The 26,046-nt window shown below is 41.0% G+C and overlaps 1 protein-coding gene across 5 annotated transcripts in view; it reads left to right on the forward strand.

The window, feature by feature from the left end:
- The window catches only part of LOC138197250 (F-BAR and double SH3 domains protein 2-like), a 64,029-nt gene that overhangs the window by 21,327 nt on the left and 16,656 nt on the right, over nt 1–26,046 (forward strand). For 3 of the 5 annotated variants that reach the window (XM_069147938.1, XM_069147936.1, XM_069147937.1), the window contains exons 4-13: nt 7,714–7,793; nt 8,347–8,491; nt 8,644–8,777; nt 9,899–9,953; nt 10,177–10,305; nt 14,995–15,117; nt 15,867–15,962; nt 17,138–17,212; nt 22,916–23,032; nt 23,146–23,250. In XM_069147938.1, coding sequence (XP_069004039.1) covers nt 7,714–7,793; nt 8,347–8,491; nt 8,644–8,777; nt 9,899–9,953; nt 10,177–10,305; nt 14,995–15,117; nt 15,867–15,962; nt 17,138–17,212; nt 22,916–23,032; nt 23,146–23,250 — 1,059 coding nt within the window. The remainder of the gene's footprint in view (nt 1–7,713; nt 7,794–8,346; nt 8,492–8,643; nt 8,778–9,898; nt 9,954–10,176; nt 10,306–14,994; nt 15,118–15,866; nt 15,963–17,137; nt 17,213–22,915; nt 23,033–23,145; nt 23,251–26,046) is intronic. The other 2 variants (XM_069147939.1, XM_069147940.1) reach the window with 1 other exon arrangement.

Consider the following 26,046-nt stretch of genomic DNA (forward strand, 5'->3'; position numbering starts at 1 on the left):
GGAAACAGGCAGAGAAAAAGGCCAGAGGGGCGATGGTGTAGGAGGCCGACAGAGTGAGACAGAAAGTGAAGATGCTGTCGTTTAACCTTTGTCCTTTCACTGTGTCAAACCAGACGTTCCCTCTGTGAAGGAGTCAGTCGCAATTACCAGCCGTCAATCAAAAGCTCCATGCTTTCTGCGTGTGTGAATGTGTGTGTTCTCATGCGTATGTTTGTCTCATACTCCTCTCCCACGATCAACATTACTGGAATAGTTTTAGACTGGGGTCACACTTTCACTGTGCTGCCCAAAAAGGCCTGCCTGCTGTGGTTACTGCTGTGCGTCGGTGTCCCTCTGTGCACTCGTTACATGCAAATCAGCTTTAACGTTATGGGGGATTTCAAGGTCTATGAATAGATTTGTCGATCCTCAGCTTCAGTTCATACATCGGAGCCAAAATAGTCTATGTACCATCTGCAAATGTAAAACACACTCAAAACAGAGCTTTCTGTAATTCACTTTCATACATTTGCTCCTCTCTTCTCCATCTTTTCTTTTTTCCGTCTCCGCCCCCTCTCCTCTCTATATTCCTTCCACCCTCTCCTCTGTACATAACAACAGCACATTTATCGCTAATGTATCTGATATCATATGTCATTATAGTATTTGATCTACATTGATTACAAAGTTAGTAGACGGGGAACACACGAGAGACAGCAAGTAGGAAAGTGACTACTTCTCTTCGAGTTGAGCCATATGATGGAAAAGCAGCATTTTATCCTCCCTGTATTCTCTCTCACACATAAACACACATACACATCGCAAGCAATGCCATGTCAGGACTGTCTGTAGTAATCTTATTTCTAAACAAAAACAGCTTGGCGGTGTCCTCTCTCGCGGTCTTGCTCCTCACCATTCACCATCCTCTCACTCCTACCTGACTTACTGTAACCTCAGCTGACACTGCAGATGTGGATGTGAGAGGCTCCCCAACCTAACACACACATAAACAAGGCAGTGAGGTGCAGGGGCAGAGATGTGCAGACAGGAAGAGACGAGAGAGAAAATCAAGTATATTGATTTAGGGGGAAGTTGAGAAAGCGAGGTGGTTTAAAAGGCAGATACACAAAGGCAGGAAGAGATCAGTGAGAGACAGCAGATACAAAGTGAGAGAAAGTGACTCAGCCGCAGACCGGAGAATATAAGTGTGGAAGAACGAGAGTGAACACAAGGCAGAACGATATATCAAGGGGACTGTCTGCAGTTACTTGGCAAGCAATGCAGCTGATGGAGAAGTAATGAATCAAAAAAAAGAAGTTATGAATGAGGCATAAAAACTGAATGATAGTCACTAAAAAAAATATAATTTTAACAACGGTGTCTTTGGCTGTCATTCTTGTTTTTACTCTTTACACTTAATGCAGTACTTCACAGTAAGGGTTGTTCCAATGCAATCATCAGTCAAGAGAGAGTAACAATTATGTCATATATTTTCACCTGTAATTGTAGTGACTCCAACGGACTTATCTGTAATTTCAGAAATAAAAGAATGTAGCCGTGAATACATAAATGGAGTCACATATTTACGATGCAAACAAATTATAATTACAGGATGGTTACCTCAGCTTAACTGACGTACTGAAAAATAATTTTTAAGCCTTTCTTCCTCTTTTTTTTAGTTTTTCTGTTGTCTGTCAACCCTCCCCTCCTCTCTCGCTCTCTCTCTCTCTCTCTCTCTCTCTCACACACACACACACACAAACCCACACACCACACAAACACATGTGCACACACGCACACAAGCACACACACACACACACACACACACACACTGTTCGCAGGATATCCTCCTGTCACGGAACCCTTGTTTGCCACTCTGAATGCAAAAACAGGATGTGCGTGAGCGCGTATGTGTTTTACTTCATGTTTGTATATAAAAAGGAGCAGTTCCACCTTACCCGGACCACACAGGAAGGGCAGAGGGGTTGCCATAGCAACATGCCGTTCAGGTGATGACAGCAGAGAAAGGAGGATGATGGGATGAGGTGTCCTGTAGAAAATGAAAACAAGGTACCAGGAGAGAGAGAACAGAGCGAGACAGATAGGGAAGAAAGAGGTTTACAGGAGGACAAATGTAGAGGAGAGAGGACAGCTGAGGGAAAGGGGGCAGATAGAAGAAGAAGAAGCAGTGACAATGGAAATGAAAAGGAGGTAAGCAAGAAGGAGGCAGTGGTGGTGAAATGAAAACACACCTGAAATTGGCCAACAGCACCTCATTGAAGCTGTCACAAATCTGTCTCCTCACCATTCAGTCTTCGACAGGTTTATCTGTCATAGCTCTCGCTCAAATAACACCACAGACTCAGCTAGCAGGCTTTAAGTGGTGGGCTGGCATCAAGAAAGGCTTTGAGCAAGGACATGGAGGTGGTCAGTGTGTCTGATGGGAAGACAATATGGAGACAGCATTACTCCTGCTTCTCTATGTTTGTGAATATCGTCCCACAGATAAATCATAGGTAGGTTCACACCCGTATGCTTAGAAATGCATGGTTTCTCTTGGTCCTATATGCTGTGAAGAGATCCCAGACAATTCCAGAGTAAGAGAGGGGGGTTCAAATCTGCCGTCCTCATTTTATCGAAAGATACAAATTTAGATGCTATTATAAGCTGTTATTAGGTAAGAATTTAGCTTGTGCATAGCCTGACATTTATGGCCCTGAAACATTGTAAGTAGGAGTATTGAAAGCCCATAACAAAAACGGGGGTCATTTTTGAGTATTTCATTTGAACCCATAAAGACAGTGGGATATTTGTATTTGTCTGTTGAGATGTTTTTTTTCACTGAGTGTGACAGAGAAAACAACTTTGAATCAGAGCATCAAAAAGTGCAGCCAAATCAGGCTGATACCTTACAAAATAAGTATTTTATGCTGTGTCCATTCCTGTCATTACAGAGCGAGGGATCTTTTCACAGCCAGTATGAACAGGAGGAAAGACCAGAGTTGGGTTTTGCACGATCAGAACAAGTTCATGCAACATGCTGTCCGACCTCGTCAGAAATCCAAAGTGTTTACAGTTGATATAAACGGCCCCACTGGAAGGTGAAGATGGCCATCAAAGAGAGAGTTGTGACAAGAGATTTGTAGTTGTAACAACAATAAAAGAAAGAGACATAGAGAGACAGAAACCCCGCCTCCTTTCTCACCCCTGCACAGATGGCCAATCACAGTGTGAAGTGGTTGTGAATGTTATTTGTCAGTTTTGGAAGATTGTAGAGATGACTGGACTTAAACCGTCCAGTCCGACGCTTGAGAGGTTAAGAGATTTGAGAGATTTCTAGATAGACGCGAAAAATTGGGATCATCTTCTTTTATGAGGGACACGAGTCAATTCATTTAAACACATGCTGATCCCAGATGTCCAGCTGGAACAAACCCAAGACAAATTCGAATATCTGCTGTCACTTTGGTTCTCATGGTGTTTCTACGGATCACATTTTAACTGTAGGAATCAGAGGTTTTCCTTTACTTTTTAAAAAAGTCTATTAACAATACCTGTGTAGCTGCAGCTTTTATGTTTTTGGCATCTGAGTAATTATCTATAAATGTGAAGTCTTTTAGGACAGTTAAATAGATGGAAACAGGTTGTCAGAGAAGTCCTCTCTGCCTGCCACCTCGCAGTGAGGGGCGAGTTGTTATTGTGCCATACAGGATTCAATCATACTCTCTACAAGATAAATAACACCGTACAGGGTTATGTGCACATGTGAGGGGTGTACTACAAAGTGAGATTAGTGGGTTAGTGAGGCATGTCGAAACTGAAGCCAGGGTTGTCGCTGTCACAAAGATGGCTCTTTTTTAACCTGGGCACATCATCGTGGTAATTTATGCTACAAATTTAACCTAATCCGGAGCAGGTTATGTTCAAGATAACAGAGCAAATCATACAAATGTACTGCCTACTGACTAATCAATCCGCTTGGAAAAACGTCATCACCAATCATAGAGGATCCCATGGAGCTCGGTGCACAGAGTGATACGTCCTCTGTGGAGGGAGGGCAGAGTGTTCAGAGACCAACAAACCTCTTTGGCTTTCCCCGGCGACTTTTATATGAGCTATAGATTCCATTTTATCTTTTATTTTTTTATACTGACAACAGACGCTGACTGAAGCGCTAAAAGCACTGCACTTGTTGCACTTATATGATCTGACAGTAAACTTACCTAATGCTTTGAATTATGCTTTTATATCTATTTCCTATTTGGACACCACTGGGGCTGCGGGTGAAACGATACAAGTACAAGTGTCACATACGTCATGAGAGTACATTGAATGAATTTCATTTAATGAAATAGACATTAGTAGTTATCGTCAGATCTTCCTCATGCGCTAGTGATGGTAAGGTGATATAAGCCTTTCAACTACACATTTCAGCTACACATTCACACCATCTGCAATTTTCTTTGCCAGCGCTTTCTTCCTGCATTTGGCAGCTGCAACTGTATTGCTTTAAAATGGATTATGCGTTTAACTTCTTCATATTTAACAAAATATATTATTTGGTCCTTGTTTGTAAAATATGTTGCCCAGCTGTCAGTACTCTTATCTATGTTTGTGATTAGTCAGGTGCTGCACATACCTCCCTTTTTATGTGAAAGTGCTCAGAAACCAAAATAGAAAGCCTGGGTTAACAAAGTCCATAAGGCAGCAAAACTCTGGTTCATCCTACAAAACATGCTTGTGACTAAGTTGGGGAAAGTATATAATCACGTTAATGAAAGTGGCCTGAAGTTTTTTTTTATTTCCTGCCAGTCTTCTGCGGCGGTCCAGTAGGTAGCGGTACTGCGCCGCAAAATCTGCCAACCGCCAAAAATCGGTAGTGAAGAAGAAAATGTTCCTACCTGGCATAATCCTGTAAAACGTGTGTGGCGCTGCGAGAATAGATTCTACGGTACAAACAGCAGAAACATGCAGAGATTACGACAGCCGTCCAAAAACGTGTCCTTCAAAAATAAACGAAGACGACCTACAGTGCAAACTCTGCCATGGAAAGCTCGCATATAAACTGCACAGTCAATAGCAGGCCGTCACCAGACGAAGTGAGTTTGATGTTAGACGTGCAGAACAAACAACGGCCCTCAGCTGAGAGATGCTCTCTAAAGATTTGCTTCTCATCAGCTTTGTTCAAGGTGAGGCTTTTCGAAGTTTGATAGTAGTCGTTAAGTTTGAGTTTACAAGGTGAATCATCTCTCTCTCGCGCTGTTGGTGTTCGCGTGCTGAGCGCGGGCTGTCTTCAATAAACCATCAAATAGTTCCCAGGTGTATAGTGTTTATGTTTAAAATGTGCATCTCTGTTGTGTACAAACACAACACAAATGATGGATGAGTCTACAGCAGGAAGGTAATTAAATCCCTAGTGCTTTTATTGCACATTTGATTTGCTCTCCTTCACATTCCCTCTCTTTTCCTTCATTTCTTCTTGCATCGGACAGTGCAGTTCCTGTGTTTGTGCTTCTGCACACACGTGGGATAATTTACTTGATCTCGTCTTTTTTTTTATCTTTCTTCTGACACTTAACACCTTTCACTGTAGCTTACATAAAGAAGGATTGGTAAACCATTTCCTTCACTACCCTGTAGAGTTAGTCATATGTGGTAGAAATGCGTAAGCTCTTTCCAGTAAGCTATTTCTCAACCCTCAGGAGTCATCAGTGAGCTCATCAGTGAATGATGATAAAGATGAATGAGAAAACTGGTTCAGAGTACCGAGGTGGGGCTTTCGCATGGTATCTCATTGTCTGTAGACCACAAAAACTTTGATTGAAACTTTTTGAAAATTGTCACTGATTTACAGGCATACTTTGACCTTCAGTGGAAAAAAAAAAGACAGAATGATTGGGGATAAACCCCTTTACATGTCACTGTACTGTACTAACTGTACTGTAGTTTTGTTTTTTACATGTTTCTGCTGTTTGTGTGTGTGTGTGTGTGTGTGTGTATTAATAGTGATACTTTTGTTTTCACAACCATGAGCTGCTCTGTACAATATGTTGAGGTTTTTTTCTTGTATTTTGTGGCAGCTTTGTATTTGGTCTCAACTGAGTCATACTTATTCTGTAGCTTAATTTGTTTTAAAAGAGAGGATACACTGCATGTGGGGTAAGGACTGTTAAAATTCTGCTAAATAAAGGCAAAATGACTGTGTGACAACAGAAAGTTGTCAAATATTTATTTAGCTGAAAAATAGTGAACCTGGACTACTTTGCTACTCGTACATAAACTACTACAAAATATGTCCTCAGTTGGCTCTAGTTCACTGGAAGAGGAAACATTTTACAGATGATGGAGTTTCTCTTTTTTAGAAAAAGACTCTCTTCCTTTCATTTGGAGGATTTAGCTGGTGGATGCCAAGGGTCAGTGGGCCACAGTCTCCCCCAGGACACAAGCTTGTCTGTCAACTGGATGAAAACGAATTCCAGGTCCAGGGAACTAGAGAAAGAACTATTAGATTTATTTAATGCCCTCAGTTACCATCTGTGGAAGTTAAAAAGGGCAAGTTGAAAGAGAGATTGAAGATGATTGAATGAAATATGTTTAAAGGGAGAAACAGGAAGGGGAATTTGAAAACAAAGGCAGCACAATAGCTTGATAGTAGAGAGAAAAAGAGAGTGGCGAGAGAATGAGGATATGTGGAAATCACTGAAGCTTGAGTTAGAGGGATGAGCGGAGCAGGAGTACAAGGTTGTAAAATAGGCCTTTGAGAATTGTAATGTTGGAGATGGAGAGCGTGGAGACAGTTCGGAGAAAGGGGGGGACATTTGTAAACAGAACTGAGGCCAGATTTACATGCAGGTCTGGAAGTGTGATTTGGGCTTGGGGGTAAAGTGGGATATCATTTTGTCCCCAAGCTGCATTTGTCCTGATTGGGTTGTTGTAGTTTTTGTTCGGGTTTGTTCACAACTGTTTTATTAATGAGGATTTGCCCTCCTGCCCACCCCTACACACTGATACACAGGGACACAAGGGCAGAGTGTCTGTGAGTTGTCTCCACTGACACAGTGACCCAGTCTGGAAGATGTAGGTTAGCCCTGCTTGCGGCCCTCGGGTTTCTGCTCGTACACACAGGAGCTGAGTGGGGATTCACTGTTGCTGACACAGAGCTCCTCCACTGTGTTGTTTACTTATTTGCTGTGTACTTGAAATAGAAATATAGTATAATATGTTCAAAAGAAAACAGAGCCTGTGGGGTGACCAAGCTAGGATGAAGTCAAAATACATAGTAAAGCTGTTACCACTGAGCGACTGTGCGAGTGATGTTACGACCTCATCGCTTACATGCTTCCTCTTACCATTACCATATGAAGAAAAATACTGCTCTCATCCCCGCCGCATGGCTTATTTTCTTACATAATCTTAGCAGTCTTCAGTTATCATATCTGTCAAATAAACTCCTTTTAATGTGTTTCATGCCCTCTGATCTGCATCATTTCTCTCATCTGACTTGCTGTCGTTGACTCAGTTGAGTCAGTTCTGCAACCTCCTGTCCCACTAACTTCCCTGACTTGCTCCAATTGTAATTTCCAGTGTTTTATTCTAACAGGACCATTCACGTTTTTTTGAGAGCATCAAAAGGCATCTTCTCCGGGGATTTGGCAGTGACTCATTAATCAGAAAACAGGATGTATTTGGTCTTTAATTACTCCCAGTGCCTCATTTTTAATCTTCTGCTTTCAGGCTCTACAGAAGTTAGCGAGTCAGTACCTAAAGAGAGACTGGCCTGGAATCAACCCCGATGACCAGAGAACAGACTATAGGTAGGTGTGTGTGTGTGTGTGTGTGTGTGTGTGTGGGCGGGCATATGATATATATTCTATCATGTAAGGAGCTGGAGCAAAAACCTAAATTTGGTTTCTAATTTTGGGTTCTTGCATCATCTACAAACTGCTTGCACATGCAGCTGCACTTCAAATGAAAGCCAGATCAGTGCTCTGTTGGATTGCTTCAAAATTGTAGGATAAGAAAAACCAAAAACTAATATGGTTATGAGTCATTATTTACCGTAACAGAGGCACTGAAATATAAAAACTACAACTTAGATCTAACTTACTGTGTCAACCCAGAAATAAAGGCATTAAGTGTGCAGTTCAGAGTTTTAGTGGCATTAGTTTTGTGTTCATTGGCTCTAACAACTGCTGCGTCTTCACACAAATCTTTTCCCCTTCCAGGTACATGCACATGCAGAGTCGAACACGCACCGTGGCATCCACACAGTGGTTTAGGCGAAATTGACGCTTTTCTTATGAATTACTGTCAGGAGTGCAAGTCATGCAGTTATCCAGCATGTTTGTGCTTTTTCTCTCCAACTAGGAATGTGTATGCAGTGTGGAGGGCCTACTTAGAAGGTACAGTGCAGGTGAGCCAGTCCAGGCTCAACGTATGCGACAACTACAAGACTCAAGTATCAGAGCCCGCCAAGACGGTCAGACTCTACAAGGAGCAGCAACTCAAAAAGGTGAGCGGACCTGTGGACAGTGGAAGGTAGTCCCATTTTCCTGGAGCAATATTTCTTTCTCTACAGCATCTCTCCATGTACTTGCACTGAATTACCATGTTGACATGCTCCTTCTCTAACAAGTTGCCTGTTTTCCTTTTGTACCTCCACAGACCATAGATCAGTTGAGTGGCATTCAAGTAGAGCTGCAGGACTCGGTGAAGGAGCTGGCCAAAGCCAAGAAAAAATACTACGACTGTGAGCAGGTTGCCCATGCTGTGCGAGAGAAGGCAGACATAGAGGCCAAGTAAGTTTGCCATGGCACCGTTTGTGTGTATGTTGGTAGGGATGTGTTTAGACTGATTAAAATACACATAATTTTTTCTGACATTGCCTTCTGTCTTTTACTTTTTATTACAGTGAACGCTCAAGAAGCTTCCTTAATAGACCGCCAACTGACTAGTCGAGTTTTTGCTCTAAGAATTCAGCATTTTAAGCTGTGCAGTCTCACAATTAGTTCCAGTTTGATCCTCTGCTGATGAGTGTTGTTTTCTCTCCTTCTCCAGATAGCAGTAGCTATGGTGACACTCTCACTTCATTGAATTCCCAGCTCTGTTTAGCACTCTCATTGATTAGCCATTCAACTTTTCCCCGCTCTCTGTCACTGAGTAGAACCTCACAAACTAGATGTTACTGCATGCCTCTTTGCCATTATGGTAGTGTGCGTGTGTGTCTGTGTGCGCGTTTGTTTGTGTGCGTGTGTAATTCAATGGCAAGACATTAGTCATTGTCGGGCACAAGAAACACAGGAAGAAATTGGTATAAATAAACAACACACACTTTACATGTTTACCAGCCCTCTGCGTTTAAAGCAGGATAACATAAGTACAAACACACCAAATGTACTCGCTCATATATACAAGTGACAAACATTCGCTTACCTCTGGCACGTTTTGCATCTGTATGTGTGGGAGTTAAGAGAAGCGAACGAGGCCTGTTTTCATGCACCCACGGTCGAACCAAAACACACAGACACGCACTGGCTCGCTCTGTCATTTTATCAAGCAGGTCTTTCAGATGTCGCCATCGATATAAATCAGAAAGGCAGGATCAGGCTGAGATTTACGGCTGTCAAGCCTCTTGTCTGTTCAGGCCAGGGTCAATTTATGATGACTGGTCTGAATCACGGGTTAGAGAGGCTACAGAAATGCTTGGATCCTGTCCCCCTTTCCACCTAACTTCAGTGTTCACATATTTTCAATGAAAACTATTGATCTGAATGAGTCGAGTGTCAACAAGGGTGTAAAAAAAATCCCATACATTTTTTTTACTCAGCTTAGATAACTTCATATTTATTTGTTAAAATTAGAAAATAATGCATGATTTTTCGAGGTTAACTCCTTTGTTTGGTCTGTTTTGTCTTTTTAGGTCTAAACTGGGTCTTTTTCAATCCAGAATTAGTTTACAGAAAGCAAGTGTAAAGGTAAGGGGGCCACAAACACAATACCATCACTCCTTTTTAAGGCAGAGCTTTCAGGTGGACTCTTTTAATCCATGTCACAAATATAAAAATGTCTGTTTCACTTTGTCTCTTTTATAAAACTAAAAGGAGACTGATTTATTCCACCTAAATCTCCTGTCTTTTGCCGTATGTTGCATTACAATATTGTCCGTCTTTTTTTTTTTTTTTTTTTTTTTTTTTGCAGTTGAAAGCCAAGAGAAGTGACTGTAACTCTAAGGCGACACAGGCCAGGAATGACTACTTGTTAACGCTAGCTGCTGCCAATGCTCACCATGACCGCTACTACCATACAGATCTACTGCACTGCATACAGGTATTTACAGAAAGATCTAGGAAAAGCTGAATGATGTGTGTGCTGTGAGGGAGAGTTCACAAATCCTTTCCCAATTTGTATAAAATAGGGGCAGAAGACTCTTGTGTGTCATGCTGTACCAACATTTTATTTTACTACGACTTGTACTGACTTAAGAGTCTCCCTCGGATAAGACCCAGAGGGACTTTTTCAGGAATCGGGGAACATTTTCTAGTTCCAGAACTCAAACTGGGGCGCTTTGAATTAAAGCTCAATTTGGGATAAAGTGTCTTCCTTTCATGAGAGCACAGAGTCAGACTTCCATTCAGTAGCAGTATAAAGTTGGAAGGCAAATTTCATACATGAAAAAGTGATGATTTCACAGTTTAGAGTCTTCAAAGAGTGTTCTGTGGGTTTATGATTTGAAAGGGGCTTATGTGGAGAAAAATCCCACAAAGTGAGCCATCCTGATGTCAACTAAATGACTGGCAGAGCCGAAATTATAATTTTCACAACGCTGAATGTGCGGGGACAGGGAATTTATCAACAATCCTTAGGGTAGGTTTTCATCTTAAACAGTTTTGTTGATGCAGTAAAAGATGTTTATGCCCAGCCCGATTTAGATTTTAAATTAAAACATTTAATCTAGTTAAACTATTTCAATTGCGATACTTGGGAGTATTTCCTCAATCTGCTAGTAATGTAATGATGAATATTATGTGCATGTAAACACATTGACTTGTACACAGACGCATTTACATCCACAAAATAACTGCCTGTCCAATACACAGACTGTGTCATCCTTTTAAATACTGTGCAAACCTGTCAGTCTGAGTCACAGGCTCACTGGTCCGCGTGCACACAGATACACGCAGCTTTATCCCAGCAGTCATCAGTCTCTGACGTGAATCAGAGTTTGCATTACTTTACACATTTTGTTTGTCTAAATCACAAAGTAATTTTCATACATTCAAAATCCATATAATAATTAAAAGTGAAAGTGATCCCTCTTTTCGATCTATTCTTTATTCTGTTTCCTGCACTTTTTGTCTTTGCTTGCTTTTCCATCCTTCGTTCAATTTCTCTTGTTCTCTGCCTCGGGCCTGCATGAGCAACTATACTATGAGGCCATTGTGAATAATAGATCTTTAGCTCCTCGTGACAGAAGGACAGGACTGCAGGGGAATATGCACAGACACAAATACAAGTACATGCATGCAAACACACAAGGAGAATAAGGGACATTGCTGGAGGGAGGCAGGCTGTTCATCCTCTCTCCCTCCTCTGCAGTTTTATTTGGGGTATTTACAGTCGTCACCTGAACGTCGGTGACTCCCAAACAGAAGGGACCAAAATCTGCATAACAAGAAAGTCTGTGATCTTTTGGCATTTGTTCATGTTTGTGCCGCTGAGATACGTTGGAGCAACAGTGTTGTAGGCTTCTTCACTTCGCACACGTTTCTAACACTGTCTCCAGTAATTGTAGATATCCTATGAAATATATTGTGCTGTTAATGCAGTGCATTGCAATGGACATTATTCGTTCGATGTAGCAATGGGAGGACATTTTGGATGTAGTAGGAACTGGTACACGTGGTACTAAATTTGAGCATTCAGAGATCTTACAGACAGCTAGTGCTGCCGCAGTGGGAATCCATCAACTCCCTTTAGATAGATAAAGCCGGGTAATCTGTTGTTAAAGTTAAACCAGAGAGAGGAAGATGATGAACTATGTGTGGAAGAGATGTAGGCGGGATAATAGAATGGTTGTCTGGGGATGATAGACGAGGAGACCTGTAACTGATAGCCTTGTTTAGGTCAGAAATTCATTTCATAAATACTGAGTGTACAGAGAAGAGTACCAGGCTGCAGTAGTAACTTATGTGAGAGAGCTGCTGTCCTTGTCAATGCGACAGCTGTAGTGGAAGGACATAGGAAGAACAGACTGCTCCACATCTCCCTCTGCTGTTGGCAGGTGACACTGTTATGACTGTCCATCCTTTAAGTCCCCTGCTAGACACACACACACACACACACACACACACACACACACACACACACACACACACACACACACACACACACACACAGGCTAACACTTCCACCTCTGCTGCTCTGTCTAGTCTGCTGTGCTGTACTTATTGTTCCAACTGATGTAGTCATTCACAACCCAAACACACACACACACACACACACACACACACACACACACACACACACACACACACACACACACACACAACAGACACACGCCCACGGTACAGGAACGGGGCTTTTTCTGGAAGCTGACTCACTTCAGTTCAACACTACCGTAAAAGGATGAAAAGAGGAGGGGAGGAAGGGAAGAAAGGGGGAGGAGGAAGTAACCAGAATGATGAGGGAACATTTAGAGAGAAGTCAGCCAACAACCCAGCCTTAATGACATAATTTCCTTGTCAGTATCCCATTGTTTTATAAGTCTGTGTTGTGTGTGTGTGGTGTGTGTGTGTGTGTGTGTGTGTGTGTGTGTGTGTGTGTGTGTGTGTGTGTGTGTGTGTGTGTGTGTGTGTGTGTGTGTGTGTGTCTCTGTGTGTGTTAAAAGGACAGCTGTAGGTGTCAGTGGGAGGCTGTAGCCTAAAAAGATTCCCTGACTCGTGTTGTGTGTGCAGGTTTCTGAGAACGTGAGCTTTTGTAAAGTACTTTTGCCAGAGGAGTGTGTTTGTGTCTGAGTATTTCAAAAAGTTGATGTGTGTGTCCGTGGTCTCTGTGTTTTGTTGAATTGGAATCTGAACCCCTTCACCTTCCCCTGCAGCTGTGAGAAAGTCATCCAAAGAATATTTTTCGCGCACAAACATACAGCACACACACACACACACACACACACACACACACACACACACACACACACACACACACACACACACACACACATCTCCCATATACCATTTTTTTCAGTCCGTCTCTCCGTTTTGTTCTCACCCACTAATACTTTTTTTAATTTTTTTTTTATACCTTTTCAAATGCTCTCTCTTCCTCCATTCCATTAGTCTCTGTCTCTGACTGTTTGGCAGCGTGGCCTACAGCTTGGCAGCACTACCCCAGCTCCCCATTGAAGGGCTGTTCATTTGGACTGCATACTTCATTAAAATGTTTTTATATCAGTGCATCAGAACCTCTAATGATAAGAGCTGTCAAGTGAAAACATCTGCTCAGTTTCTGTCTTTCTTTTGAGTTTTTGCCGCATCACTCTTGCCTCTCATTCTTTTTCTTTCCACTTTTTCTTTTCACTGTTTCTTTTCTTCCTTTCCCAGTTTAGTGTAATTCACAAAACCTCTGTTCCTGTTTAACAGCATAAGGAAACATACCATATACCCTGTTCACAATGGAATTGATGGCATTGGGCAAGTGCTCTCTTGTGTAACAAAAGTGAAATTACACCAATAGTGCAGTCCTTATATTTAAATTAAGATTAATAAATCCCAAGTCAGTTATATTCAAGCCTTTGTCAAACCAGCTCACACAATCCTGCCAGATAAATCTCTCTATTTTACAGGATATAGAGTTGGTTGGTTTTTTTTAATCTTGAGTCTTGTGAGACATTCTCCTTTCTTGGCGAGATGAATGCATACTGCATCGGCTGTTTTTGTGGGCCGAGCCAGCTAACTTTCAGTTAGCCCTATGCTAACTTGAATGTTGATGAAATAACTCAGTTAGAGGCTGTGCTCAAAATGGCATACTTCCCTTAGTACACTCACAGATAGTGCTGTTGCACATCAGGACTAGTGCACACTTCTGTTCTGCACGGACTGGAAATAACCGGATCAACTGCCAACACATCTGTAGCTTTAACTATCTTACCCAGAAATGAACGTGGTTTGTGCACTCTGTTTAATGCACACAGTAAAAGATACTGATGGCTTCTGTCCAGCAGCAGTATGGTGGTACTTTTGTACAGAGAAAGCTTTGGCATCGCCCGACGCACATAAGCACGCATCGGCTGTTTTTGTAATTACGCTCACTGGCAGAAGGGGCAGACAAAAGTTTTGTGCTGCAGGTTAAACTTTGCTATATTTATCCTTAGACAGTATAAATACAGTATACAGATCTACTTTATACGAAACACATATGCTGTTTTTCTTTACCATATATCATACTGTATAAATGAATGTATACTTAATATGATTTGCAGAGATTACTGTGGATCTGTCTGTAATGCTCATTTAATACAATGAAACAGTGTGTGGCTTACGCTGTTGTGTCTCTTCCCAACATACACTCATAACTGTGTAAACATAAAATATGTTCAACTTGTGCAGCTTTATGCCTCCCTGAAGATGAAGTGCTCCTCTAGGCTCAAAAGCAAAGAGGACGTGGAGGACAGAAGAGTTCTTATGGTCAGGCTCCAGTTACAGAATATTTGTGGTTAAATGATTGGTAGAAGTTTGGGGATGAGGAATAAGGTACTGTAGTGCCCAGTGAGTGGTGTGACAGTGAAAATTCAGTGACCCATCACATCTGACTGGATGAAGGAAAAGTATATATGCTAAAGCTTTTGTGTTAACTGCCTTTATCCACCCACTCTTTGCTTTCTCTCTCCTGTCTGTGTCTTTCTTGGCGTCTCCTCCTGATCCACCTGTGCTCGCTACCTTCAGTGTTAAGGATTATGGAATTACATCGAATTGACCCTTTCATGATTGCAACCTCTGGTCCGTCTTATTGTTTGTCCTCCAGGCATTGGATGGCAGAATCTACGAGCATGTGAAAGACTACCTGGTAGCGCTGAGTCGTACTGAGCTGGAGGCCTCCCAAGCAACACACAACACCTTCCAGTTCCTCTTGGACAAATCCACCAGGGTGAGTCAGATGTGGGGAGGGACCGTCTGCTCATTTTGTTCTCACTTCGTTCTTGTAGAAACATGAAAGTTTTTTTAGTATAAGAACTGACATGCTTGACCCTGTCACCTGTTCAAACAGTTCATTTTGCAGAAACATGTATTTCTGAAATGAAAGGACAACTTGACATTTCCGGCTCATTTGTTTTTACTATGCTATTTTTCTTTTATTACTTGTCAGGTGAATTAAGTTCAGAAGATATGCGAGTATAGAAACAACATAAAGAGGTTTTTTTTCGTCATATGTTTTTGTGCATCTCTTTGTTTTTGTTATTTGATGTGGATCTGCAATCAAATCACATAATGATTGCTTTTAATCAACACAGTATGTGCTTGCTAACCCGCAGGACTAGCAAGCACAATTCAAAACATACCGTCACTTGCCAACTGGTCAACTGTTGATGAGTATCTGGGTTTTTTCCGTGACTATGCCTTTTACCCAACTTGCAGACTCTCTGACCTGAACGTGGATGCCAACAACCTGATGCTCAAAATATCAAACCCCAAATCTATGTATGAATATAAACTACTCACCCACTAGAGGCTTGAAATGTGGCCGTGAAATAGTTTCCTCCTTCACAGGGAACAGATGTTGCCGTCGGCATGGATTTACTAAGGTTACAATAGATTCCAATATCGGAGTGTCCTCACAGCAGCAAAGTTGCATACAAATGTCCCCACATTGATTGTCTCCTTCTGTTTTTCTATCAGATAATACAAGAGTTCAACCAGCAGCTGTTCATGCAAGAGAATCCAGTGTTTCACAAAGCACATGACTTCCAGTTCCAGCCCAGTGAATGTGACACGGTGAGAATCGCATAGCTGCTCACACGTCTACTGGATTCATATCTAAACACATGCAGCCTTGTGCTGTTGTGCTTTAAGTACCTGGATTGTTTGTATATGAACCTGTTCAAAGCAGGACAGCCACTCTCTCTCCCCCATCTGGTCTCAAACACACACACACACACACACACACACACACACACACACACACACACACACACACACACACACACACAAAGTCTGACACTAAGACAGCAATCAGCCTCTTGTGTTGCCACATGTGGGCCTCCTACTGTTTTTGTCTCGGATATATTGTATTTTACATGTCCTTTGCTGATCTCGATTAGCTGAATCCCTGTAACAGAATTCAGTTATCTTTATTCTTGTAATTTTAGAGAATTTTCATTCATATATCCGAGAGGCTAGCCGAGCTGAAAAGCAGAGAGCCAAAGCTATGATCTTTTTTTTTATTCTCTAAAGAGATCTTTGAGTCGGTTGTTTCCAGCCTTTGGATATTTCTTTATGTTAACAATTCAGCATGGAGTTGTCCAGTTAGCTAGTGTCTGGTGACAGCAGGATAGAAGCATAAATCATCTCTTGCGATCTAATTTTAATTGGCCAAGCCAAATGTTGTGTCCATTGGGAACTTATCTTTCATGTCCTAAATTCTTTTATCAATCACGAGCGAATTAAAAAATTGGTTGCTGAATGTTACAAATATTTAAGATTGTTGTCAAATGATCAGGCTCGCTGTGATTATACTGGAGGCGTGGGAATCATGCTGTCTCCCTCCTCTGGGGATTTGTTATGTATTACTGGGCTAAAAAAGAAATGTGTCTCACTGGACACTGTTCCTAATTCCTCCATAGAGTAGCTATCCTTTTCTCCTGTGTTTGAGTCATACTGTGCTCTCTTGTTTCTCAGCTTCCTTCTCTCTCTTGCTGGATTCTGCCAGTTTCTCTTCTCCGCTCTGATCTTTTTCCTCTTTTCCGGTACTCTTAAACATTTTTCTGTGTAACAATGTTGTATTCCTTCCTTGTGTCTTCCTCGTTCCTGTTGAACCTTTGCTAACACTTTTCCCGAAACTTTCTTTCCATTAACCCCTCCTTGTGTTTGTGTGTCCGTGTGCTTGCGCTGCTGCTGCTGGGTGTGTGGGTCCGCGGGTGCCTGCCTGTCTGTGTATGTGTGCGTGCCAGACTCTGAGCTCGGTGCAGCAGTTGGTGGACATTGAGCCGTCGCCCGTCAGTGCCATGAGAATGACCCTGGCACAGGTAGTCTTAACTGTTGTTAGCATTCCCATCTCCATCCCTTAACACAAACCATGGCTCATCTACTCCATTCATGTCCTTGCACGAGGGTGGACCGAGAAGTCCCGAGACTGCTGCTGTTGCGCGTGAACCACGACCTACAGGGTGCAGGAGGGAGGTATAACCCTAATGAGTTAGTGTTATTCATTTTTGTCGCGAGTTACACACGTTTTTGTGAGCGTGGTTCAGCGCGTCTGCGACAAGTGCACATCAGATTTGGTGTCAAATCGGCAACAGTTAAAAGGCTTCAGGAAGCCGGTGGCAATGAAGCAACGAGCCTGGAGAGGCACGTCAGGTCAGGCGTTAAACCAGGTGGATTTTGTATGGCATTTTCTCCCCGCTACTTCTTGGCCTCTCTACTCCAAGTTCAGATCCCTAAAACATCACGGACGCACCCGTACCACTGCTCACAAAAGCATGTGTAACTCGGGTGCTGATTTTCACCAAGTGATGGAATCTGTAACACTTTCTCTTCAGGGTTATGCCTTCCTTCTGCGTCATGCACGTCACAGTGCTGCACATCGTTCGCGCGCAACAGGTGCATTCTCGAAACGTATCGATCCACCCTCGTGTACCTATCTGTCCTGGTAACATTGACTTGAACATGTACTGTAGGAAACCTGTAGACAGCAGTACACCAAACAAAGCTTTGAAAGATATCTTAATACTCCAACAACTAAGGCTGTGGTTGATGTTTTTGCATGACACTGATGTCACAGTATATGAACACACTTTATGCTTATATGCACACTTAAAAACTTAAAACTTTGCTTTTCATTTGGACTTTTCTCATTTCTGTTAGCCATGATGCTGTTTGATTGATTTGCATCGTGATCCTTCTTGTTCATGATCAGAATCAAACTGAGATGAATGAATGACTTGTTATAGTGAAAACAGATGAAAAATCCTGTGTTGTTCATAGCATGCTCTTAATGAAAGTCTGCACCACCGAACTCACTACCTGCGACCTTGACACTTGGGATACTTTACATTGACATTTTCCTCAAAAACAGCCTTACAGGTCCACACAGCCCAGTAACTACCGGGTCACTGGCATTACAAAACAATACTAAGACATTTATTAAATGATACATTCCGTCTCAAGAAAGTGCCTTAAAAAAATTGCTATGGTAGGCAGTGCCTTCTTCCATGATTTAATTGTGATTGACAGACAGTGAGTCATCCAATAATAACCTTTGCGTCCCAACTATCAATGCAAGCAGTGTGGCCCATACTGCCTCAACAGAAAGTGAAGAAGCCATTACAGCATATTTACCCTGTTTTAGCACAAGGTCATTTTTACACAGGGGATTATGATTATTAGCATGCTAAATATTAGTGCATGGTATCACTAAGAAGAAAGACAAAGGTTCACATTTGGCAACCTTTTATTTTTAGTGATACTACCAGGGGGTTATTTTATTATTATTGATTTTATTATTAGCTGTCATCACGTCATTGTGCTCTCTGGCTTGTGGCTTAAAGAGGATGTCATTGATCTCAGTAAATAGTGGTCGGGACCTTAACCATAGACTGAATGTGTGCTGTTTTTCTCAGGGCAGATTTTTTTCCTTTTTACTAAATTATGGTGTTTATTACATTATAAACTTCAGTTTTTAGAATCTCCATGTCCATTTGTCACCGTTACGTGTCCATGACTGTTGCATGCTGCTGCATAACCACACAGGTGTTGCTACAATAACACTTATGACATCATGACCATTGCTGGTGGGATAAATAAGAGTAAGCGGGACAATATGTGAGAGGTTCTGAACGACAGGTTTAGACTTTATAACCTCAGTTGTCAGTCACTTCAGTGAAACTTATGTTTTATGCAACAACAGTTGCAGTGTATGGAACAGTAATCATTTCATGTTTCTTATCTAACAGCTAATAACATCACATTTCTTCTGATGTAACCTACCTACCATGATCCTTCTCCACCTTGGTTGCAATTAGATAAACCATGGGACAAATAAGTCACTATGATTAGAGAGTAAATTGCAGTGGATATTTCAGGGAATTTTCTGTGTTGCAGTATTATTACTATAAGAGGTTTTTATGCCTAGTTGCTCTATGATAGTGGAACATGAGAGGTGCATTTGCTGGCACTGTAGTGCTGTCACTATTGGTGAGCAATACAGTCCCGACACCAGATGATTCATAAGGTGCTGTGACCTTGTTGCTGTTATGTCATCAGTCAAAATATCACCACGCTATCATCTCCCTCCTGTACATAAATGAGTCAATGTTTTTTTGTGTGTGTGATTTTGATTTGCACATTTGTAGCGTGTTCTGGGTTCACGGTTTGGTCGTTGGCGACAGAAGGACTGTAGTGGTTTTGTTCAGCTGTTTCTTGTTTGTGTGTTTGCATGTTTTCTTTGTTTGATTTCGTGTTCACCCTTCCCTAAAACACAATTCCAAAACCATGCTACATGCTGAATAAGAATAAGTGGAAGCTTTTGTAAGTATTGGTAAATTCTGTCCAAATAATTAGGACGTGTATTCCTTAGAGTGTAGCTGCAAACAAAACCCTGTAAAACAGAACATGTTGGCTAAATAGTGCTGAATGTTGAAACTAACTAGGACTCAAAATACAATTGATTTTTAATATAGATCTTCTGTATCTACCTGCACACACATTTTTCCGATTGAATTTGTAGATACACGTAAAGAGTCTAATCACAGCCATGTGTTTGCCAGTCAGAAGGCACTGCTGTCTGCATTAATGCAGGTTGTGCAGACATCCTGGAGTCTTAGACTCCCACTGCTTTTGAACATCCATTAAAAAAAAAAAAAAAAGCTTACACAGAAATACTGCTGCCTTGACTTAAGTGTGATGCAGGTGCTGTTCAATGTATGATATCAGTCAAGACAGCGGTGTGTCTCTGCAAGCTGTAGAGGGAAAGGAATCCTTTTTTTTAGAAAACAATGGAAGCCTTTGACCTGTGTGAAATGATGCAAACCTGCATTAGGACAGTAGTTGCTTCTTACTTACTGTACAGACCTTTTTGGCATATTCCCTCACAATATTATGACAGGAAATTCAACAATGAATGTTAAAAACGAGGGGAAGCCCACAGCAAAATTTCCCCAACATTATATGCGTGTTAATCTAATAGTCTGACAAGAGCTAAGACTTTTAAACTCAAACCAGCACCAGCTCTAACATTTGCCTTACTCCCGATTCACACAGACAGCTATAATTTAACACATTTCATTCGCGTCCCGTGATCCCTGCGGCCTCAGAATAACACAGTTGTTTTGCACACTTCTCTAAATGACTGTTATTATGGCAGTTTAGGTTGTCATTGAGGTATGACTGAACCGTTTTGAGTTCAGTGTGCTCTCCTTCTTATTCCCATCATCTGACAGGCTGACTAGCACATTTACAGTAGTCGCTTATGGTATGTTGTTGTGACATTTATTGGTACATAAACACAGAATGCAGATTGATATTGTCATAGGGGCCCAACTGCAAGCTTCCGGGGTAAAGCTCCTATACAGAATGAGGAATCTATGTCACGTAAGGGTCACATACAGGGAGAAGATTCAGGTATTTTGCTTTACCAGCATCAACATTTCCCTACAACATGTAGAAGCTGGTAGGCCGCCTGAAATGATGTCAATAATTTCTGCACACTATCAAATTAGCCGAGCTCTTTCCATGACATATCATATTACAGCCCCTGTTCTAATCTAGTTTTCTGCTTGCCTCCCTTAACTCCCTGCGATTCTCCCCTGCCTGAATGTTATTAAGCTGTAAATCTCCCGTGTAATACTCTTCGTTTCACACCTATACTTAGCCAGATTTATGCCATGTTGTTACCAAACCAGCACATAATTAATAGATATGATGTGTATTAAACGAGGCAATTAAAATACTGTGTATTTTAGTTTGACTAGCACTTTTATTATCAGATTATGGGAATCGTGGCCTCTCAGGTCTGTGAAGGTCTGAATTTAGTCCGGCTTAGTTTATTTTTGTGACATTAGTTAATTTGTTCTGCCTATTGTCAGAATAGCTGTACTAATTTTTGACACATGCAACTGATATATGCCAGCTTACATATGCAGAATTTACCAACACTAGATAAATGTTTTAACACTTGTTATTTCCACAAAACAGCGATGGAAGCCCAGGCATTGCATTGATTCATTCAGAATGAGTAGGGCGTCAGGTTTAAGGACTGAGGGTGTTGGATGCTGAACAGCTTGCAAAGCCCCCGAGGCAATTTTTTTGTACTTGTGTTATGGGGTGATATGAATGAAATTGGCTGAAGCTGACTTCAAAAATGGAAAAAAAAACCAACAACAACTAACTGCTGTTATGGAATTACTAGAAAATATCCTTTCTGTTTTCCCACCTTGGTGGGATTTGTGATAATGGTAGACAGCCACGAAAATATCAAGTCTGTCGCATTTGTAAACAAGCAAAGAAAACAAACACTACAATCAAGGGACTGAAAGGAAATCTTTCCATGCTTGTTAAGCAGTTTCTTCTGAACGTGTAAGTCAACTCTATAATTTTGGTCATTGGCATGGAACTGAGCTTTGTATGTTTAGTGTACATTCCTGCCAGACAGAAAATTAGACTGAGCTGATGTGCCACTTTTTTGGAGAACAATAATGCATATTTATGGTTCCTTTTTAAAGCCCTTAAAAATCTGTCTCTAAATCTCAAATATTATTCAATAAAATCAATAATGATTGGCTAAAGAGGAAACAACCAAACTAAAGAAAGCTTTTTATTTATTATTTATTCAGAATATAATAATAATTAAAAAAAAAACAACTAGTTAATATGCTTCATTTAGCATGGGTGGTTCGATCAGAATTTGATTGATGGTGACCAAACAACCCTCAAAGTGTCATCATTTGTATTCAAATGTTTCTGATTTGCTGGTTGATGGAAAGAAGTCTGTGCCAGGACCAACGCAAGCCTGTCTGCTTCAAACCAGTGAGAAAAGTGCAGAGGAAACAAAAATACACATAAGTCATGTAAAATATGCAAAACTGTTTTAACTGCTAAAAAAAGCTGTTGCATGGCATCCCAAGGTTTTCACAGCCTTTAGAAGTAATGTTAAAAATATGATCTATGCTGATTCTGTAATTGGTAAGTGGTAGAACTTGGAGACGGATTTAATACATTAGTGTCTGATGACAAATGGCCACATGGTTATAATTGTTGTCGAATGCTTTGTTGGAAAGCCATGCAGAGTCTTCACACAGGCCCACATATTTGCTTTTGTATTTAAAGATAAAATATCACATGTAAAAAGCACCTCCTGTTCTCTCACTTGGGAGTACACACAGAAACACACTCACAATCTTGCACATGTGGTTTAAATAGCAGCTATTTTGTTCCAGGAGGATAACAATAGCGCTTTGCAACACACGCTGTATTAATTATGTGAGAAGGAAACAATTTCGCTCTCGCACTTTCTTCAGCTTAATTAACAGCCTCTGCACCTTGAGTCATTATCACTGACACTGTACTTACACGTGTTTGCCTGCTATAATGGTGTGTCTTTGTGTGGCTGGGTGTGTGTGTGTTTACCCATGGCTGTCTGTGTGTGTGTGTGTGTGTGTGTGTGTGTGTGTGTGTGTGTGTGTGTGTGTGTGTGTGTGTGTGTGTGTGTGTGTGTATATGCTTGTGTGTATTAGAGTCGTCAGCTGGAGTCGGAGACGGGGACGACGGAGGAGCACAGTCTGAACAAGGAGGCCAGGAAATGGGCGACCAGAGTAGCCAGAGAGCACAAGAATATCATTCACTACAAGAGAGTAAGATGTTGCATAAACCCATTTCACAAATGCAATATGTCAATTGGAATCAAGTTTTTAAGTGTCAAACACTGTTTCTAATCAAGAAGTGTGTTTTTGTGTGTTGTTTTCAGTCTCTGGAGGAGTGTGAGAGCCATGGCTTGCCTCCCACAGAGCAGGGCAGACTAGATCTGGAGCTGAAGATAGAAGACACCAAAGAAAGCATGCGCAAAGCTGAGGTCTGTGACTCACATTGTCAACATGTACTGTTGTCTCAGTGTCTGTGTTCAAACTCAATCCCTTCTGTGGTGAAGTTCGTATGTTCTCACCATGTTCATACGGTTTTCCTCTGGGTGCTTTGTTTTCCTCTCGCAGTCTAAAGTAATGCAAGATCGGGCGAACTGAAAACACTAAATTGCGAGTGAATGTAGTGTGTCAGCTTAGGCTCCAGCCTCTGCCACCATGCACAGGATACAAGGATATAGAGACCAGATGGACAGAGGATTCTTCTCCAACAAACCTTCAGTACACAAACATCAATCTTTATATTTATGAGAGCAGCTAGTGTGGAGTGTGTCAAAGAACATTTGATTTTCTCAATATGTGAAAAAAATGTTGGCAAAAAAAAGTCGGACATTCTTCCTTGAGTAGCCTCAAGAGGTTTCTTTTAATGTTTTTTGAAAAAAAAAAGAAATGGACAGAAAAAAGGAAGCAGTCATGTGATGCTGATGTCAAAACCAAAAAGCTGTAAAACATTGTTTTTTTCTTTGTATTATTACTGACCTGTTTGTGTGCCTTTGGAGGGAAAAAAAACAAACAACAACCTCTCTGTGAAGTCTGTGTCACACATTGACATGAAAGGACAAAATTCTGCATATCATTACAAACTCTGCTGTAATATCGGTGCAGCAAATGAGCCTTCTGTAAAGTGATGCTCCTACCTGCTACACAGCATTTGGGCTGAGTGGCTGATTATTTTGGAGAATTGAATGCAAACAGCTTCAGACTTTTTGTGCAGATACATTTAACAAACATGGACCACGTTGTAGGCGACGATAAATCATTAAAATTCTTCACGTATCCATTCCACAACGCAGACTAACTTCCTGATGATTATATTTTTTTCTACATTCTGCTCACTTGTAGAGGTTTAAAAACACCTTTATAGTGTTACTGTCTAAATACCTCACTGTGACAGCATACAGGTGTGGTACCATTTCTAGATATTTTTTATTTATTTAGATATTACATATAATAGTTCAATTTCTACACCGTCAGATCAAATATTAGGATTTTACTTGGACTTATTGCTCTTCTGCCTCTTTCTCAACTTGACACTCCTTCTCTTTTCCTTCTACACTCCTCAGCCTTTCCACTTGCAGAGATATCTATCATTTATGTATTGACTCTGAGGGATTCAACCTGTCACACTGAATGAGACCATTGCATCATCTCCTATCGGCCTCAGCTCGATTCTGTCTTTTAAAAGTCTCGACATTAGATTCTAGTCTTATTTTTCAGCCTTAGTGTGCTCAGCTCACTCTCAACTGCCTCATTGCCTCTTGCTGCCTTTCTAATCAGGCTTCCACATATTTGGCACCCTCTGCTGTCAGGTTCGTTTAGAAAACATTCATTTTTGATGATGGCCTCTGTTTAATCATGTTTAAGTTATTTTAGTCTACCAACCCCCCGCAGGGACAATCTAGCAACTATCTGTAGTTCGTGATCTCAGTTTCTACAGAATAATTAGGGATGCTTTTCACTGCACCAGAGCAAACATGTGCCCACATCACCTTTTTCCTACCCCACCCTCTGTCTTCCTCTCTCTTTCAGTCTCTGTCTGTCTGCTCTTCTGCACTCTACCAGGCCAGCATTACCTTGACTAAGATGATGAATATTTTATGAGCTCATTTGATACAAATGGCCTCATCACAGAGCTCTTATGGCAGAATTATAAAGGGAGTGAAAGCAGAACAAAAGACATTATGTAGGTTTGGTAACCACATTATCTTGATAGTGATAGCTCCCTCTCCTTTTACATGAAGTCCCATCTTCATCCTATCAAGCCCCTCTGCAGTAGCACTTTCAGAACCTCATTAGAAACTGAAGCAAAGCCCTACAGTGATTATAGAATGGAGAATCAGTTGTAAAGAAGACACCATGCATACAATGAAATTCAGTCAATGGATTTTAAAGATATTTCTGCCTAGCTGGGTAATAATCTGATAATAATACTTTGGTATCATCCGAAGCAGCATAAATGAAACGACAGCTTAAACAAAGAAGACTATGATAAACCAGTAAAAAGATTGATAGCACAGTTGGCCTCGCTACCTGTCCTCTGTCAACGATCTTATATAAATTGACTTGTTTGCTTGCGATAACATCTTAATACGCTGTGATGGACAATTGAGTTTCACAATCAATGCTTTGAATCAAAGAGCTGTCTGTGCCAAAAATGCGACCATCATTTACTGCAGTCAAACTTCTGGAGACTCTGCGAAAAAGATACAAGTTTTAGGTTTATTTTAGGTTCAGTTTTATTTACACTAACTTCAATACTTTCAAGAACTTTCAGACCTATTTATTATCCATTATTTTCAGAATGTGTTAACAGCCAGGGAGTCTTGAGTGCTGTTCGTATCAATAGAGGAGAAAGTAGTAGTCAACTAATCTACAGTTGATTAACAGAAAATGCATCTATTTAAATAATCAATTAATTGTTTTGTGTCATTTTTAATGGTAATTTAATAATGTTTTTTGGTTCCAGCTTCTTAAATGTGAATATTTTCTGGTAACTTTAGTCTTCAGTCACAATAAACTCACTATCTTTTGCTTTTTAACAGTTGGTCGGGACAAAATACATAGCTTAACTATTTAAAGACCAAATCCTCCATCATAGGAGAAAACAAATAACACATTAGTTGATAATCACTGGTCACACAGGACTCAAAACTAACAAATAAACAATACTAGAAGAAATAAAACAAAGTTTTTTTTATTTTTTTTTATAGCTTTAAACCTGATGTGTTTTT

Source organism: Embiotoca jacksoni, unplaced genomic scaffold (genome assembly GCF_022577435.1).
Source record: "Embiotoca jacksoni isolate LCO1_2020_lvr unplaced genomic scaffold, fEmbJac1.0.p SCAF_14, whole genome shotgun sequence".
Lineage (NCBI taxonomy): Eukaryota > Metazoa > Chordata > Actinopteri > Embiotocidae > Embiotoca > Embiotoca jacksoni.